Here is an 18,306-nt window from a genome sequence, read left to right as displayed (position 1 = left end):
TGTAATAGCTTGGTCCCTTGGCCTCATGAAAGGAATACCAGATGTTCTGATGGGCCCTTTAACACCTGCCATGTCCACTCCCCTGGCATTCACCGGGTGCACGTATCGAACCCACCGCATTGATTAGCCAGCCCCTTGGATGTCTGATACCACTTACGCTTGCAGAGTTAAAGGCCATGGGGAAATCTCCTCCACCATTTGATCTGTCATCAATCCTTAATTCCCCCTCTAAGGTTTGTCTAAGTTCACTCTCTTACCCCCTCCCCCCCATGCATATGATTCCTAACAGTTCTGCTGCAATAGAGCCGCTAGATCAGTGAGTGACCTACACTGAAAAGCCAACGTACAGGAAGGCCGTCAAGATAAAAATTTAGCTTAATGGCAACTATGCAAGGTTCTTCCTACCTTCATATGTCAAGGGAACACGGCCTGACATTTATGTTTATCCGACTGTCCTATTCAGGGCTTTCCAAAAAACAACTTGGAGAAGGTTAGGCATATTTCACATGTCTGGCATCTGAAGAATGTGTGCACACAGTGGGCCAAAGATCAGGAATTGTAGGGAGCCCCCGGCAAGTGATGAAAATTGGGTTAACATGCCACCCAGCTACCAGAGCAAGTGGACATCATTCTCATAAGGACATCACTGGATCCTGAAATTAAGCCCAGAGGACATCGCTTACAAGTCTCTCAGACCTCAATGTGTGACCCTGGCCTTTGTGTGTGACAATAAATCATAACAAAGTGTCAATAAATGTGTGTTACGTACATAAATGTGCACTTCGCAGCAGGAAGCATAAAATAAACCAAGGTTCTTGCACTGAGCGAGTTTCAAGTTTTCTTAGTTGAAACACCTTGCCCTATAGATTATTTAGAGAAATAAACAGGGAGCCAGAAGCAAAGATGTTTGGGATGATGCAACACACATTGTTGTGCACCATGAATGCGGTCACTCACAATGAGGTACAGTCAAGAGACATGGCAGGGCAGATACGAAGGGACGCACACATCTTTGCATCAGTACACATTCTGGTAAGCTCCAGAAGCAGTAAGATACCAGCCTCGGTCGGTCATGCATGTGTGTGTCAGGATATATAAGAAGAGTGGTAACTATTTTGCAATTGTTAAGGCAGTGATTATGTTTTAACACTACTTCCTCTGACACTCTGTTCGCTGCTCACCACTCATTGCAAGGTTACAAGGACAGAGAGGAGAAATTCCTGAAAACCCTCTTTTGCTCATTTGGCTGAGGACAAGTGGGATAATCTTTTCTGACAAGTATTAAGATATCTTCCACACCAAATTCTGTATTTGCTGCTATTGCTGAGAAGACTCACATCAGAGGCTTCACGCCAGGCTAGGGAGGTTCTCCCCTCTAGGTCCTCAGTTCAAGTCGAGGACACTACTCAGTGTGGACTGAGGGACAACACAGCAGGTAAAGCCCAGGGGGCAAAATATGGCTTTAAACTTCCTTTATATTTGCCCAGATCCTGGGCCAGATAGGGACCAATGTATCCTCGGCATAAGTTACAGCAACACTGCCCAACACATGCCTGACAAGCCCCCTCTCATTCTGGCCTACTCCCTTCATCAGGAGCTTTGTACTCTTTCACTGGAGAAAATCTCCTCCAGTGAGTTCCTGTGCTTTTATGGCTACAGTACACCACTCTGGTAGCATTGCATGCAAGCTTTCGAGCCACACAGAGCTCTTCTTCAGGTCTGGGAAAGGAACTCCTAGCATAACAGCAAAATGAAAGGTAGAAGAGATAGTTTAGCATAAGTAGTTAGCACATGGTCCCTTAGCACATATTGTAGCATTTTGCTGTGACGCTCGGAGTTCCTTTTCCAGACCTGAAGAAGAGCTCTGTGTGGCTCAAAAGCTTGCATCTCTCACCAACAGAAGCTGGTCCAATAAAAGATATCACCTCATCCACCTTGTCTCTCTGATGACTAACAGAGCATTCAGAACCAACTTATCTTCAGAGACGAGCCCCTCTGTTTAATTGTCTCTAGGAACCATACCACAGAGTTCTGGGTAGTTTATTGTGTATTTTCCTTAGTGTGCGTACCAATTAAGGATAGAGCAGCTCTCTCCGTGGGGATGGTACATCTCATGAGACTCTCCCCACTGACAACTGATTTAAATACAGCATAAAAATCAACATACTCAAAGTGAGACTGTAGTACAGACCCACACAAAATCAAAAGCAACTGCAGAATGCTTAAGGACTCTAAAGTAACATGCAAACAACTCCCAGCATCACCTACCCACCAAACATAAAATGAATTGTGGCTGTCCGGATGCACACTTTGTTTATTCAGTTCATGACACAGAAAGCTATTAGCAGAGGGCTAAGGGATCTGGAGCAATTGATGTAAAATAATGGAGCTCACAGCAGTTATGACTGTGTATTTTTGTAATTGAATAAGTACGTCCATTTAACAGCCTCCATTCTCAATTCTCCCGCCTGCAGTGTGTCAGGTTATTTCCATTAATTGGCTATTGTTGGCCCTCTAAAGCAGGCTACACGCTTGTTTATGTTGCAATTTAATTTTCCAGGATATTACTACCTGCATCAGGCTGTAAAAGGGGACATGTGTAACCGACCCAGCCCCACTCAAATACAGCAAATGAGATCAACATGGATTCCTCCAAAGCGCAATGATTTATTTTAAAACACTGCAAGGTTATCAATGGATCAGTGGCCTATGACAGTGCAGGGATATCCCTATGGAGCCATGCAATTTAATCTTATCAGAATCAGTATGGGGGTGGGGGAGGAGAAATGAATCTGATGTGAGGACACCTTTTAATGATGGAAAGATGTCCTTGCATTCAAGCGGGAGATGGCTCTCCTTTTCGTTTGGCATTAGTACATTGTCCCCTCTCAATATATACCCCGTGGGGAGTATGTAGCCGAAAGAAAAGGTTCTCTCCAATCACCAGCCGGAAAAGGAGTTTACTGCAGTGCTAGCAAATATGATTACAGAATACTGCCAAATCCTTAAGGCTAAAAACATTACATACCTTTAAAACTGTACATACTCGTAGGGAATTCAATGCTTGTGCCCAGAGTGTGTGTGAATGTGAGTGACAGAGTTGGAACAAGCAAACCTATTGTATGTTTATGGTTCACAACATGTAGGATGCTTTCCAGCTATTCAAAAGGGATGGTCCCTACAGTAGTGTAGTCAAGGGAAAACATCTCATTTGGAGAATCTGGAGTTTACCCATTTTTCATTTAAGGGATAAAGCATTTATTCATTCCCATTCTCCTGTGACAAGTACATCCTGGTTGTATGAACATCACAACTGCCATGCACGTTATCTACTAGTTAGTTATGCTCACCCCAAAGTGCATTTTAATGTCACTTCCAACCCCTAATGTCATCCTACCCTAAACCCAATCCAAAATAAAGGAATCCTCAGTGTCTACCAGGCCACTGCCCTGGAACACCAGGAAGGGGAGTTTACCCACTTCATTTTTTACCAATACATCACTGAATCCCTACCCTGAGGAGCTCATACTGTCTGAGAGACAATCAGATAGAGATTAAGGGTAGGGAACAGGGTGCATGTAGACAAGCCAACTAGAGTCACTGTAGATGGCATGACGGAAGTGGACTTTTAGAGGGTCTTAAATATGGACAAGGCAGAGGCCTTGTGGATGAGCTCAGGGAAGTAGGACCAAGCATAAAAGGGCCACAGGAGAGAAGGTACTGATGTGAGTGTGTGGGATATTGACAAGTGGATGGGTCAGGGGTGAGGAGAACATGGGCAGGATGAAGGGGGCTGGGAGCAATTGGAAGCTTCAGCAAGGGCGGGGCAGAGATTTCAAGGTGGCCAGGAGCTTAAATTCAATGCAGCGGCATCTCAGCCCACCCAAATCACACCCCCACCCTGCTCCCTGACAGAAGCACTGGGCAGGTGGGCGGAACGGGGCAAGTCCCCGTGCCTAGACCCTGGTCCCCAGCAGGAGCGCTGGGCAGGAGGACAGGGCAAGCCCCCATGTCCCGAGCCCATTTCCCCGGCAGGAGCGTGGGTTGGGGGCGGGACTGCAGGTGGAAGGGGTGGGGAGGGACCCCCACTAGTCCTGGCCCAAGGCCCCACAAAACCATACGTCCCCTCTGTGGGGGAAGATGGCCCCTCTCTCATTGCTCACCCATCTGACAGCCAGGGCCAACCCAGTTTTTCTATCCTAGCTACGCCATTGATTCTATGTGATAGCAAGGGGTGCCAGCAAAGGGATTCAAGAGAGAAAAGTGATACAGTCAAACGTCATTCTAAAGGCAAATGTTTTTTGTTTTACAGTGTAGATCCTAAGCATACATTTCAGGAAAATGAAGGGAAATTCAGAAAGATGGACGAGACTGGGTGAGAAATTAAGTTTTCTTTTAAACTTATCAGTAGCACCAGCAAACTACTTGGGTTCTCATGGAAATCTGAGTAAATTTGCTTGCAGAAGGGGGAAAAAGTCACACACACATTCTGCAGAAAGTAAGAAAAACAGTTCTGCAGAATTTGGCAGCATTTCTTGCCTGTGCTCAGAGGCCTGACCCATCTACAGTGTTAACAAGACACCATACTTTGGATAATGTGTTACATAAGGAAACATGGGAACCAATTTCCAATGGAGCTCCTGGGCAGATTTTCAAGTCTTCAGCTCCTATTTAGGCACCTAAATAAGGGCCAGACTTTTCAGAAGTACTCTGTGCACCCAGTAGCAAATACTGCAAAATGTATGGCCAGATTTGCAAGGATGTGATGAGCTCATTTGACAAACCTGGACCTTATTCGAGTGCTCAGTTTCACAAAAATATATTTAATTTAAAATCTGATTGTCCATCAAAAAAGTGACAGAAATTTTTTGACCAGCCCTAACATAATGAACATATAAGATGTATGGTCTTGAGGTTCACAGTACTTGCTTAGCTTGCTAAAGTGACCTCTCAAATAAAAACATGTCAACATTTTGTGTTGTAATACAAAGCAGTGGTTGCCAGAATACAAAATCTGATGCCCTTCTATATTCAGCATCCTATGCTTTGAACTGGCTATTAACCCATTGCCACAGTTACTGATCTGCAGGTTTAATACTGGTCAATAAAGAAAATACTTCTGTTTCTCCCAGGCACAATGGTTGCTGTCTTTTTGACGGACACGAACTAATTTGAGTGGGTTTTCAATTGACATTTATCACTGAAGACTTCAGGATTCAAGCTACTTTATATCGGTCTTCCCTGTGTTGCAGCTCAGCAGACTTGAGCTGGTGCTTAAATCAAACAAGAGCTCACACGAGGCGAGTATCGGCACTTCTTCGGAACTTAAAAAAAAAAAAAAAAAGGTTTCACACAGTCACATGGAAATTAAAATAAAAAGATGCTAAAACTGCAGGAATGAAAGTGAATAATGAAAATAAAGGGCCCGATTCCCGCCTGCCTCATCTAATCATTTATACCTGTGCAAAGTGGATGGAGAACACATTGAAATCAATTCTCCACTCACACACCAGGGATGGCATTTACCTTGCCCAGGTGCCAGTGACTACATATGGTGCAAGGACATGGAGTTTGAAAGATGGAATTAGGAGGGCCTAACTGGACCTGTCCTATTTTCTCCCTCCCCTCATTCTCTACTTTCCCTGCAGCACGACAGGAGTTTGCCTGCTTCCTGTGCTCAGAACTGCTCTGCACCATTCTGGAAGTGCCTTAATGCAATTTTTCCGTCTTCCAGAGGGGATCCACTCTTGCAAGCCTGTGGGAGATTTACAGTGATGGGAATCCTGAATTCAGAGGACGTGTCAATAAAGAAACCAATGTTGGGGAAGGACAAATTTTGGGGCCGTCTCAAACTTAATACATTAAGGGCCCAATCCGGTGCCCAATGAAAGGAACGGAAAGCCAGTGTGATCTGATGTAGTCCCTTTTAATTTTCCATATCAACAGAATGATTTAGATAGTAATAATCTCCTGAATGCACGTAGCATCTTTCATCTCTAATTATGCCAAGTCATATGCTGACTATACAAAGGTCATTCACTCAGCTTCAAAAGGCAACAATTACTTGAGTGAAATGGGGCAGCCTTTAATGGCAACTTTATGCAACAGTTAAGTAACCTTCATCCACTGTCACGCAGAAGGACTTTAGGGAGATGGCTTATTTTACTTTAAGATGGAATTTTGCCGGGATATACAAATTAATGTCTAAACTGCTGGATGTTTAATGACCACAAAATACTCCTCCAGAAGGCAGCAAGTTTAAAACGATAAACAGGGACTTACATAAATATGTTTTCCCCAGTTATACTATATGTCCCATATGGCATCCAATCCTTCTAGTAACAAAATCCCCATTGGCTTCAGTAGTGAAGATCAGACCCATGGGCAGCTGAACAGTATAAACACAGAATTCCTCATAATAAAAGCTGTTAGCAGGGGTAATGGGAGAGAATTGCACTATTTAGAAGTTAACATTTATTTTATAGAAATAATTTACCGTTTGGAAAAAATGGATATCATGAGGGAAGCATCACTGTCAGTAAAGGTAGAGGAATAATGAGCTACGCAGGTTCCCCTGGGGGGAATTCCCCATCCAAAATTGTTTCTTTATGATGACTACAGAGAAACATACATGTAAAGTAGGTAAACTGCTTTGGAACTGCTCCCTGGCTTGGAATCTTTTGAGAGGAAATCAGATTTGTTTTAAAGAGATGAAACAGTATGATGTTGGATAAGAAAAAAAAAAGCAAATAAACAAGCACTGAATCAAATGCCTTTCACAACCTCAATGATCTAACAGTTTTTTTGTTTTTTTAAATCTCTTTGGCTCCTTTTGCTATTGTCATGACCTTTGAGCTAAATGAACTCTTGGTAGATGAAAAGAAAGAAAATGTATCCCGTCATTAGTAGGAAAAGATATCAAGAGACAGCAAAGCCTTGTCTATGTTAAGGCAAAACTGTCTTTCTTTTAAGAATCCTTGTATGGAGTGGGGCACTCTGATTTGATATTCCTTCAGTTACCACTAAGTTCCTCCTTCTTATTTTCCTAGGGCTGGTTACTTCAGCAACAGTCTGTTTGCGATTGGAAGCAACATGTTGCATGCATCATAAACCCAAAGCACGGCTACTGTCTCTAGAAATTTGAAATATAACATAGCAGGAGCCGATCCCGATGAGATATCCTTCTGTTAGCATTTCACCCCTCGCTCTTTGCGAGGATGAAATCCAAAGAAGCTGCACCTCTGACTCAGCAAGGTGCATATACATGGGCCCAGCTTTAACCACCCGAGAAGTCCCATATTTCAATGGGAATACACACATGCTTAAAGTTAGGCACATGTTTATGTATCTTGCCAAGTCAGGGCCTTGGACACTCTCCCCAATGCCATGTGTCAGGTTTTCCAAAAGTGGAGGGGGGGAAATTGTGCATGCATAAATTTGCACTCTTAAACCTGTAACGGGACCCACATGGAATCCCACTGAAGTCCATGATGACGAGCACAGGCACAAGGATCTGCCCGCATGGATCCAACTGCTGGATCAGGGCTCTAACTAGCACACACACTTTTCACAATTGTACATGCAGCTGTGGTCAGGGTAGCTAATTAAACATAACTTCATATGTGCATGTAATGACATATCTAAATTTTGTGGGACTATAATACACTAAGTTTGCAAAGTGTTTGTATTTTAGATCCAATGGGACTATTCACGGAGACGGTACAATTAAGCATATGCATAAGTCTTTGAAGGTTTTGAGCCTAAACAGAATGGTCTAAATTCATCCTTTTCTCCATCACCTTCAGTGGAGTTACACGAGGAATGGATGGCCCGTGAACTGCAATATCTGTATCATTATGTAGTAACAAATTTCCAGCCCTGAGGCTCACACAGTTACATTCCCAATTTGTTTATCCTTCCCTTAATTCTATCAGGTTTCATGATACTTTTCAAATCCATGGTCCGCTCCCCCCTGCCCCCCACACCTCATATTATGGTGGAGTTTCCCCACCAGAAGCGTTTCCCAAATGTCAGTTTCTCACTAGATAGGTGGCATTAGACACCTTCTACAGTTACTTGCCAGAATGTCTCACTCTTGTGCAACATGAATGAATAGAAATAGACACAGTACACTAGGACAGTTCCATCCAGTTCACTGTATGAGCATTCTTGAAGGAATTCTTATCCTTTCTGGTCAAGTCAGGGGTGAGCAGATATTAACTAATACCTAGGAGTCAGATAAATGCTTTGCCTAGCTCAATCATAGACCAGACACAATTTGCACATTATTGAAGTGAGCCATATGGCAAAAGTTACATAGTTTGGCCAAGAAATGATCATTTCTTTGCAGCTGTCTAATGTGACAACATGACTGTCTGGACTATCATTATTAATTAGTTTCTCTCCTATGGCAGTAATCTGTGTTCACTTTACTCCTGATTTAAAATTATAGAACTTATCCCAGGAATCTGTTATCCTGGATGCATACAGCACAGAGTGAGTGAACACTACAGAGTGAACCTACAGAGTGAACACTTTATTATAGGAGAAGAAGGTTGGTATAAAATACTGCATGGTGACAATAAACAGGGAATAACTGAGGGTGTATAACACAATGGAGAACGAACCAAGGTCTTTTTGCCAAGGTCACTGAAAATTCTATCATTTGACATCACTGACAAAGTCAACTAAATTAAAAGCTGAGCAAATAATTCACAATCAGTATTTTATCTGAAGAATTTAACCTTCCTTCCTGCTAGTGACAAATACAAAGCAGATCCAGATTCCGTCTTGTTTATTTTATATTCATATTTATTCAGAGAATGATTTTCACTCTTTTACTCTATGAATTGATCACAGTCTGAAGAAAGCATTCGATAAACAGTATTTAACAAGCCAAGTTGTGATGCCTGGGTGCGATGGGTCAGAAATTACTCATTGATACTGCTGGTCCCTGACTGAATAAGTGCACACACATTTCTGGCACAAATAATCACATTTTGAACTGCTAGGAATGAGTTTTCATGAACATTCATGCCAGTTTAACAAAAACACGCTGTTTGCAAAAAGTGAAAACCAAAACAGTTGGGAAGCAAGTTTATGAGGAAATTCAAATGATTGTTGAGTGGACTTTGTTTTGTCAGTATTTTCCCAGCATCAGTTAAACCACCAACTCTTTAAAGGTTATGTTAAAGCAGCAAGTTTAATGTCTCGAACAAAATTCCTGATAGCACCTCCTCCTTACCACCCTGCGCACATACCCCTCCCCAGTCCCGATCTCAGAGCTGTCATATCTATCTTGCCAATGTATCTACTCCACTGACTTAAGCAAATTGCTAATTTTTCAAGATATTTCTTTATGATCAATGATTCTGAAATCGTTATAAGGCTTAATTTAAACTCCTGGTTTGTGGCATTGACAGAGTTGCTCCAGTGAATTCAGCTTTGTATTTACCTTGAGGCCATTTGTTATCCTGTATTTTACACACAAAGTGATATATTTCCAGTCCTCTTTGTACAGTGGAACCCTCACACAAAATTCAAGTAAAATGCTCAGAACATAAAATTCCAGTGTGCGGAGCTAAATGCTGAAATAATGATTTTATGACCACTTAAGGAATGAATGGGCTGTGCCGTGCACATGCTGGAACCTTATTAAGTAGATGCAAGAGGCATTAATCTAGGAGAGGACTACAACAGCCAACCTATCCGATCGGTGTCCCCGCTGTTTCACTAAGTTTGATATCATGGGACATATTCAGAAATGGCAACAGAAGCTGAGCAGGGTTACCCGAGTGGTGATTCCAGCCAGGTATATTTTGTTCTATTTGGTAACTCAAACGGAGAGGTCATAGCAAGGGTGGTTTGTTGATGGGATTGTCTTTTGGCTTCCAGTCAAAGTAGGTCAGGGGGTGAAGTTTCTGTAGCCATTAAATACCATGCTGAGGGACACAAGAGGAACACAGGCAGGCAGGCAAATTAGATATGCAAATGCCTCCGTGCTTTGCTGAATTGGGGCCAGTAGAATTGGTGGCTAGTTACTACTGAGTCCTATGGAAATGGAGCAGATATAGACAACAGATGGACACAGAGTCTAGAGGCTTTCAGAGGACAACTTCACTCACAAAGTTTTCTGAAGCACAGTCACTGAGGGGTTCCTCGCAGAAACCCATGAGCTCTTTACCCTAAGGCCAGGATATTTCAGTTGATAACCAAAACCGAGCGTTACCCCTGAACATGTAACATCATACAACTAACTCCAAGCTGCCTGAGATAGAGTGAGTAATTTTGCAGCATGATCACCACTATTGGGAGTTAGATGCCTAACTCCCCATAGATCACAATAGACTTACCAGCTTTGCCATCCTGCACCCGTATCGGTAACATTTTCTGGGGTCTTTCCACAAGATGCTGAGTAGGAGCACTGGCTCTACAAAGAGAACTTTGTCTGTCAGGGGTGTGTGCTCAGAATAGCTTTTCTAAGGAATTATTAGAAAACTTGCAAGGAGAAATGTCCCCTTGCATCCGGTGCCTTCATAGAGTAACCATTAGACATGTCAACTAACACGCTATGGAGGCAGCTAGGGTATGCTGGATAAGGTGGTTAATTACTGTCTTATGAGCTACTTTGATGTTCTGCAGCTAAAGCTCAGCGACAAGTGACCAATATCATTGGAGTTTGAGGGACATGGGAAATTGCTATGAAAAGAAATACCAAGGGAACATCTTTCCTAATCATCCACTTCCTCATTATGACTGCCAACCCAAAGGATGACAACACATCACCAGCTTTCTCTACTAAGAGCGAAGACCCCTGCATTTCTCTGCCATGGTATTTTAAGTGGAAAAGGGACAGGGAGGGCACAATGGTTAGAGGTGGCAGAGAGATGTTTCTTGTAGTAGTTAGTTCTTGGTAGACCAAAGCCAAGGTACCATCACAGACATAGAAGCACAGAGAAGAACCTCAAATTCATCCTTTCTATTGATGCCGGATAAACCAGACAACAGAATGAGCTGCAATAGCAGGAACACCTCAACTGCATTCAAGAAACTTGAAACTCTTACCTATATATAGGGAGGAATCTTTCCGTCTCACATGGTCATCGATGTAGGAAACTCCTAGTGGCTGTACAGGGGTAGCACCAATGCCTAGGAGCACTTGCGCTCCAATGAGAAGCAAGTACATCATGTTCGTGGTAGTCCTATTCCTGCAGATAAGATCCGGGTCTGGTCCCTCGTTGCTGGTGGACCCGTTGGCAGCACATACATCCCTCCCTTCAGCCCCCCAGCGTATTTCCCCAGATTCATATTCGTACTGATGGGTCAGAAATTCAGGCAACGCAGAAAGGAGGGCGCCCAGAGCCATGACTATTCCTCCGCATCCTATCAAACGTGGCCTATGCCCCCGGGCTCCAAAGTAGCTCACAAAGAGAATGAGGGCCAGGTTCCCAATCTCAAAGCTGCTGGCTATCACCCCCACATCAGCGCTCTGCAGGTTGAATCGCCGCTCCAAGGTAGTTAAAACACTCACCTACAAAGAGAGAGAAATCCAGAGACAATTACTTAAAGAGCACATAACCTACATAACATAAGCACGGCCTTACTGGGTCAGACCAAAGGTCCATCTAGCCCAGTATCCTGTCTTCTGACTGTGGCCAATGCCAGGTGCCCCAGAGAGAATGAACAGAACAGGTAATCATCAAGTGATCCATCCCCTGTCCACCCTTCCCAGCTGCTGGCAAACAGAGGCTAGGGACATCGTCCCTGCCCATCTTGGCTAATAACCTGTATTCTGTTTACTCCATTTGCAGATCTTGCATGATGACTCACAGCTGTTAGTATGTTTGGGCCTGATCTAGAGCCCAGGGAAGTCAATAGGAGTCTTTCCATTGATTTCAGTGGACTTTGGATCATGTGGCGGTTCAATGACAAGACAGAACACAGCTTTTAGCAAGCAAGCTGGCTAGTCTGCTAACAGGCTTCTGCCTGTCAGCTTTCCACCTTCCCCTTTATTCCTTCTCTCCCCCCGCGCATTACATTCTCCAACAGATAAAAGGAATACACTGGCTTTGTTTAACATTCTTATTTACCAATTTCTATCTACCGCATTCCTTGCTCTCGGGCCTTTAGCCCAGTCCTGAGAGGCTTCCCACGGTTCATGTCATTTGGGCGAGATTCCAAGGTTGATGCCCTTGAGAGGAGCTGTGTGTGCACAGGTCCAGCACAACACTCCGGGTGTGCCCTGAATGTTGCCAAGCGCATGAACCTTGTATGAATCCTACAGGATCAGGCCATTACACTGCAAGTAGTCCCTTGGAACGTCTGCCTGCTTGTGAAGCAAGGGGCTATGGGACATGATCAAGGGTGCTAGTATAATCAGATGCTGTATTCGCAGCACTAGGCAAGGCAACCACAATGCCTTCCAGACCTTGGTGTAAGACCACAGGCAACATTTTCAGAAATGCTTGCATGACTTAGGCACCTAAGTCACATTCACAAAGAGGGTTGGAGTCCTAAAAGCCAAAGGTTCCCAACTCCCATAGGCACTTTATAAACATTGACCCCAAAGTTTGAATCTGATTGGGTGCATGGGTATCATTCAAGCACATCCTTAACACTGAGCAGCACAAGCGGTGAACCCCTCAAACTCACCCATGTTCCTCAGTACTAGTTTGAGTTCCCATCAGAAGTAGATATGTTTTGGAGGAGCTGGTGTGTGCGGAGAGCTCCTTTCTACTGTGCACTCTGCAAAGCTGAATTGCCTGTTGTCAAGGGCTGGCCTAACTTTTCACCCCTTCCCTTTTGGGACCGTGGTTTTAACACTGAAACCCAACTCTCCCATGGAGCAGTTGAAGAACGCACACCAAAGCTCATATCAGACAAGCTAGGCACCTGATCCCTTTCTGCCTGAACTCATGGCCTTGCTGACACACTGACACTTGGCTCACACATCGGCAGCGTGTCACATAACTGACTCAAGAAGCAGCCACAAAGGTAAGGAGTTGAGCCCCAACAGAAAGTTTCTTTGCAAAATAAATAAAAATTAAGTTGAACAAACATTTTAAAAGAATCTTTTACAGATTAGTTAATAGCTGGGAGCTTCACTTACTGACAAGACAATTTCAAAAGAGATAGGCCAATTAAGATTTACCTAATGCAAAGAAATACACTTGTGGGTTTTATGCAACATCAGGTTAGAGCCAAGAAGATGCAGCACTGGGTACAACAACTGCTCTCTGCCACGCTCATGGAAGAAATCCAACATACTTTTATTTTCATGGTCATGTCTCCTTAAAAAAGACAACCCAATTCCATCTTGGAAACAGGGTATCTGGTTTTTTTTCTCAGAGATGGAGATGATATTTTTAAGGTCATCCTAAGACATGCAGTTAGGATTCAAATAAAAAAAAGTGATAGCTATCTCATAATATAAGACAGCCCCTGGACAGTATAAAAATAGTCTCCCACTGGAGGCGGTCAGAATGTTTGCTGATATACCTCAAAAAGCAGGAAATGTTCTGTCCAACTTTAAAGTATTCTGACAGCAGCTCTCCTCTCAGGGCAGCTAGACCCTATTAGGATACACCAGGATGCTGTTATGCCAAAGAAATGCCTCTTGGCAATAAAATGGACGAACAGAATAGCCTACTTCTGTTACTTTACTTGTGTGAAAGATAAGGACCTCGGGTTCCTGGACATCCAAAGACTCCAGTATGATAAACAATTTTCATCATTTCTGCAGCTGCAACTGTCCTCCCCTGAATCCAAACCACTATTTTTTTGGTGCTAGTGACTTAGTGCCCCCTTTCTAATGTACCAAGAGCTGCATTTAGGCATCAGTATAATAGGCAGCCCCCATAGTGCACCACAGTTAGGAGACACCACCATGGTCACTCATCTGCAGGAGGTCAGTAAAATGCACCTTGCATGGGGAGAGACCAATCTCTATGTGGGGGCCTCTAAGAGCAACCATTATCGGGATCCTCACTGCAGTCAGCACAAACGATTCTGGAAATGCTTTGGAGTGAACGTGATGGTTGCCAGAACCAAGCACCCCAAATCTAGGGTGCACCTAGGGCCAAAATTCTAATGATTACATACCTAAAGGATCAAACACATGATCAAGGGCCTACTCCCATGAGACGCTGACTATAAGCAGTAGGCTGGCTCTCCATAGACATTCTGCAGCAGGAAAAGGTCAGGTCAGATACTGGGTGGGGCTGGATTTGAAGGGGTCCACTAGTAATATTTGCATATGGAATGTAAGACAACATGAGGGAAAAAATCAAATCCCATGCTTCAAGACAAAGTGATGGAAATATTTTTTCTCTGTACCCCAGAAATACAGCATTAAACAACTGGGTAAGTGCATTATGGAAGGGAGGGGACTGCTCATCATTCTCTCAAGCACTGGGGTGATCACTGTTAAGAGGCAGGATGCCTGATGAGATGAAACAGTGTGATTCAAAGGGGAAACTGCTGTTCTGAGATACACAGCACGCCGAGGAACCCTCTCTAGTAAATGCAGCTTCGGCGCTCAGACAGCCAGAACTTGAATTCAGAGTCCAACCCAGAATCTAACAGAGATGGCATTGTTTCCACATCCTCTGTGGAAACCATAACCCCCATTGTGACATCCTGACACACCAATATTCACCACTGTCATGTAATTAGGATATGCTTTATACAAAGTATGCCTTGTGAGGTGTCATTCTTAAAGTCTCAACAGTAATATCTCGTTGGATTGTATGTGCTATTGTCATATGTGAGGTTATGAAGTTTGGCTATGTATGTGTCACTGAAACATGTCCTGAGGTTGAAAACACCCACAAGCAGCCTTTCAGGTACAAGAGTAAAGAGGCCAAACGATGTTAATGGCTTACTGAGGAAATGCGCACAAGCACAAGGATTACCCCAGGAATTGTGTACAATAGAAACCTCTCAGAGTTAGCACCACACAATGGGAACTGTTTGACCTATGTCACAGCAAAAGAGCTTTCTAGCAAGTGGGGAGAAGACATAAAAGGGGGACAATGACATTATGGGGGAACCTCACGCTCCCTACAACAACACACCTGGAAACACCTGAGGAACAAAGACGGAACTGTGGGAAGTGATGGTCCCAAGCTAGAAGGGTCTTTAGACTGTGTATGAAAACCTGGGAAAGCCCAGGCAACTTGTGCCTTAAGAATCTGCCATCCTGCTTATCACTCAGGGTGAGAATTTGCTAATTTATATCCTACCTATGTAGTGTATTAAACTTTGTCTGTGTGTTTTATTTTATTTGCTCAGTAATCTGCTTTGTTCTGTTTGCTATCCCTTATAATCACTTAAAATTTAGCTTTTGTAGTTAATAAACTTATTTCTTGTTTATACCAAAACTGAGTTTGTGCAATTCATATCTGGGGGTTGGGGGTGGGAAGGGGCAAAAAGCAAAAAGCTGTGCATATCTCCCTCCACACTGAGGGAGGGGGTGATTTTTATGAGCTTGCATTGTACAGAGCTTTCTATACAGTGCAAGACAATATTATTTTGGGTTTACACCCCAAAGGAGGTGTCCACATCAGTGCTGGGTAAATCCCCGAGCTGATCCTCCCACAAAAAGATGATTTCAGTCTGTGTCTGCAGCTGGGTGTGGCCTTCCCTGTGTGTGTGCTAAAGAAGGCTTGAGGGCCTGGCACAGCAAGGACAGGGTGAGGAAGCCCAGGCTTGTGGAATGGGCAGGCTCAGTGGGACTCCAGCATATCTGGTGGCACCCCGAAAGGGGGGTCCAACCTCTCACACCCATTTTAAAAGGGAGGAGGGGCAGGTTCCGTTAAGATTCATAAGCAACTCTCAGCAAGAGGTATTGTGTCCATTATCCCATTTCCTATCCACCTACAGCTCAGGACACTTGAACAATTATAACTCTTTCCCATTATACTTTTCATCTGAGGAGTGCAATACAGTTTGCCACAGTAACACCTGCCCATCATCTCCATCTTATAGGTAGGGAAGCCAAGGCACACAGCAGTGATGATTCTCCCTATGTGCACTTTATACATTTCTTGCTCTTAAAAGACACTCTCTAGAGAATTTACCCTTCCTCTGGGATCAGCACTTTCATCTGTCCAGAGATGTTTTTCGCAGTAATACAGAAAACACTTCCCTAGAGCTTCTCTTCTGGAGACCCCCACTTGCCCTATGGGGCAGATCAGAATAGAAGTGACAATTCTTAATGTGTGTAAACTGAGTCACAGGTAGCCAAATTAATCAACGAGGCAAGTATGAGGACGAAGTTACTTGAGTTACAAGGTTAAAGTCAAAGGGAGAGTTTGCAAAGGTCAAAAGGCAGCAAGGGTCCCCAACTATCCCTTGTGGCCTTTGGCAGTCTCTCCCAACAGGATCCAACTTTGCTGTCTACATTTAGTCCCTAACCACCCACCGATATTTAAGCACCTAAAAAAGTGGCCTGATTTTCAAAGATGCAGAGAGTCACCTCCTCCTGAAGTCAAGATGCCCTGTGGAGTACTCAACACTGCAGAAAGTAAGGCCTGATTTTAAACAGTTTAATGTGAAAATTCCAGCTGAGGTAACTTTCAGAGCAGGCCAATGGCAGGCCCAGAAATGGAACCCAGGAGTAGGGTGACCAGACCTCCTGATATTATTGGGACCATCCTGATATTAGGTTCTTTGTCTTATATACACAACTATACCCTCCCACCCCCGAAAAAAAGTGTCCCGCTTTTTCACACTTGCCATCTGGGTCACCCTACCCAGGAGTCCGGATTCTTATTCTGCTTCTTCAGCCATTAAGTGTGGGGGGTGGTTTGGTTTCATCTTTTCCTTTCCTGAAAGCTAACATCCCACGTGGATGTGGCCCCAAGTCTCAACAATTCTCACATTCCACCTAATAATCACCTCCATTCAAACACACATCTGGATCCTCCCTGCCCGCATCACAAGCACAAGTTACAAGTGAGCAAGGAGTGCGGGTTCTTACTTTGTGACACAAGGATGTGGAACATGGGAGACTGGATGGATGTCTCCAAGGGTTTTATCAAAAGGGAATGTCTTCAGGGAAAGTGCTATTCCCCATCCTCTGCGAGAAGCAGACGGGAGTTCCCTCTTCCCTTGCTTGGCTCAGCCACATTTCCCAGACAGCTCCCCCTTCTCCGTGGCTGGGGCACTGAGCCCCTCCCTGTCCCATACTGGATGTGGCGGTACTGCCCAAGTGGCTACCAACGCTCTCGCAGTTGATATAAATGCTGCCCTTAGCTAACTGTCATTGGAAGCAAAGGGACGGGGAAATTGGCTGCACTTCTCTGGTAAGGGCAAACCCCATCATACCAGTGGCAAGCATCCAGGGGAAACTGGCATCTGCGAGCAAAGTAGCTGACATCCGTGCCAGCAAAGTGGCCTCCACCATTTCCAAAGCGTCATGGAAGAGCAGTAGTGAAAGAAAGGGATGTTGTTAGAGGTGTGCAGGGCGACTGTCAAACCAGAGGTAAAAAGATCTCATGTAATAAACAGTGACAAATTACTGAGACAAAAATCAATAATCACCTTTAAAAGCTAAGCAACATTTCTTTTACTCCCATCACTAACACCAGTGGGGCTTTTGTTATGCAAGTTTTCAATCATACTTGCTGTTTATCATTCCACTCTGCCCAGATCTATATATCTTGGCATCTTTGAGCCAACGTAAAATTGCTTATATAATCTGTTTATTTTATACTAATGTTCCGCAGGAACGCACGTCACATAAACCTGCTTTACAGTGTCGCACTGCTTTATCACTGCAAAATGAATCCCGGGCTGGGGCGCTGTGATGGAATCAGACCTACAATGCACTGAAAATGAGTATCATATCGTTCATATCTCCAGTGATCAAGTCACATTCCCTTCCCCGCTCCCCGCGAGTCTGAAGAGAAGTTCATTGTATTAATAACAGTTATATGCAGAAAACACATTGGCTTTATGCCTGGAGGGCATTTCTTTAAAGGCTTCTTTTTTAATGTAAAATACATTTTCTCAGCCACGTGGTAAGGGACTGGACTTGAAGAGACATGTCTGCAGTGCTACAGGGTGTGAAATAATTGCCTGGTAACTATATCCTCAAAGGAGAAACAAAAGAGAACAGGTTTCCAGAGCCTCCATTACAGATCCATAGAGCTTCAGATTCCTTGAAGAGCCAACACAACCTTACCAAGTTGCACAGCTTCCATCTTATACTCCACAGACAATTTATTTGGAACACATGGTCCTCTCCTCCAGTAAAGCCCACAGAATGGGAACTGAGCCCAGGAGAATCCCTAGGTTGGATAG

The 18,306-nt window shown here is 43.9% G+C and overlaps 1 protein-coding gene across 1 annotated transcript in view; it reads right to left on the bottom strand.

Annotated features, from left to right (window-relative positions):
• SLCO3A1 (solute carrier organic anion transporter family member 3A1) overlaps positions 1-18,306 on the bottom strand; it is a 212,913-nt gene that overhangs the window by 168,269 nt on the left and 26,338 nt on the right. Inside the window, exon 2 of the mRNA XM_074966503.1 lies at positions 11,065-11,530. Within this exon, the coding sequence (XP_074822604.1) occupies positions 11,065-11,530 (466 nt within the window). The remainder of the gene's footprint in view (positions 1-11,064; positions 11,531-18,306) is intronic.

This window comes from Natator depressus, chromosome 10 (assembly GCF_965152275.1).
Source record: "Natator depressus isolate rNatDep1 chromosome 10, rNatDep2.hap1, whole genome shotgun sequence".
NCBI lineage: Eukaryota > Metazoa > Chordata > Testudines > Cheloniidae > Natator > Natator depressus.
Note: the sequence above shows the minus strand (reverse complement) of the source record. Positions and strands in the feature narration are given on the sequence as shown.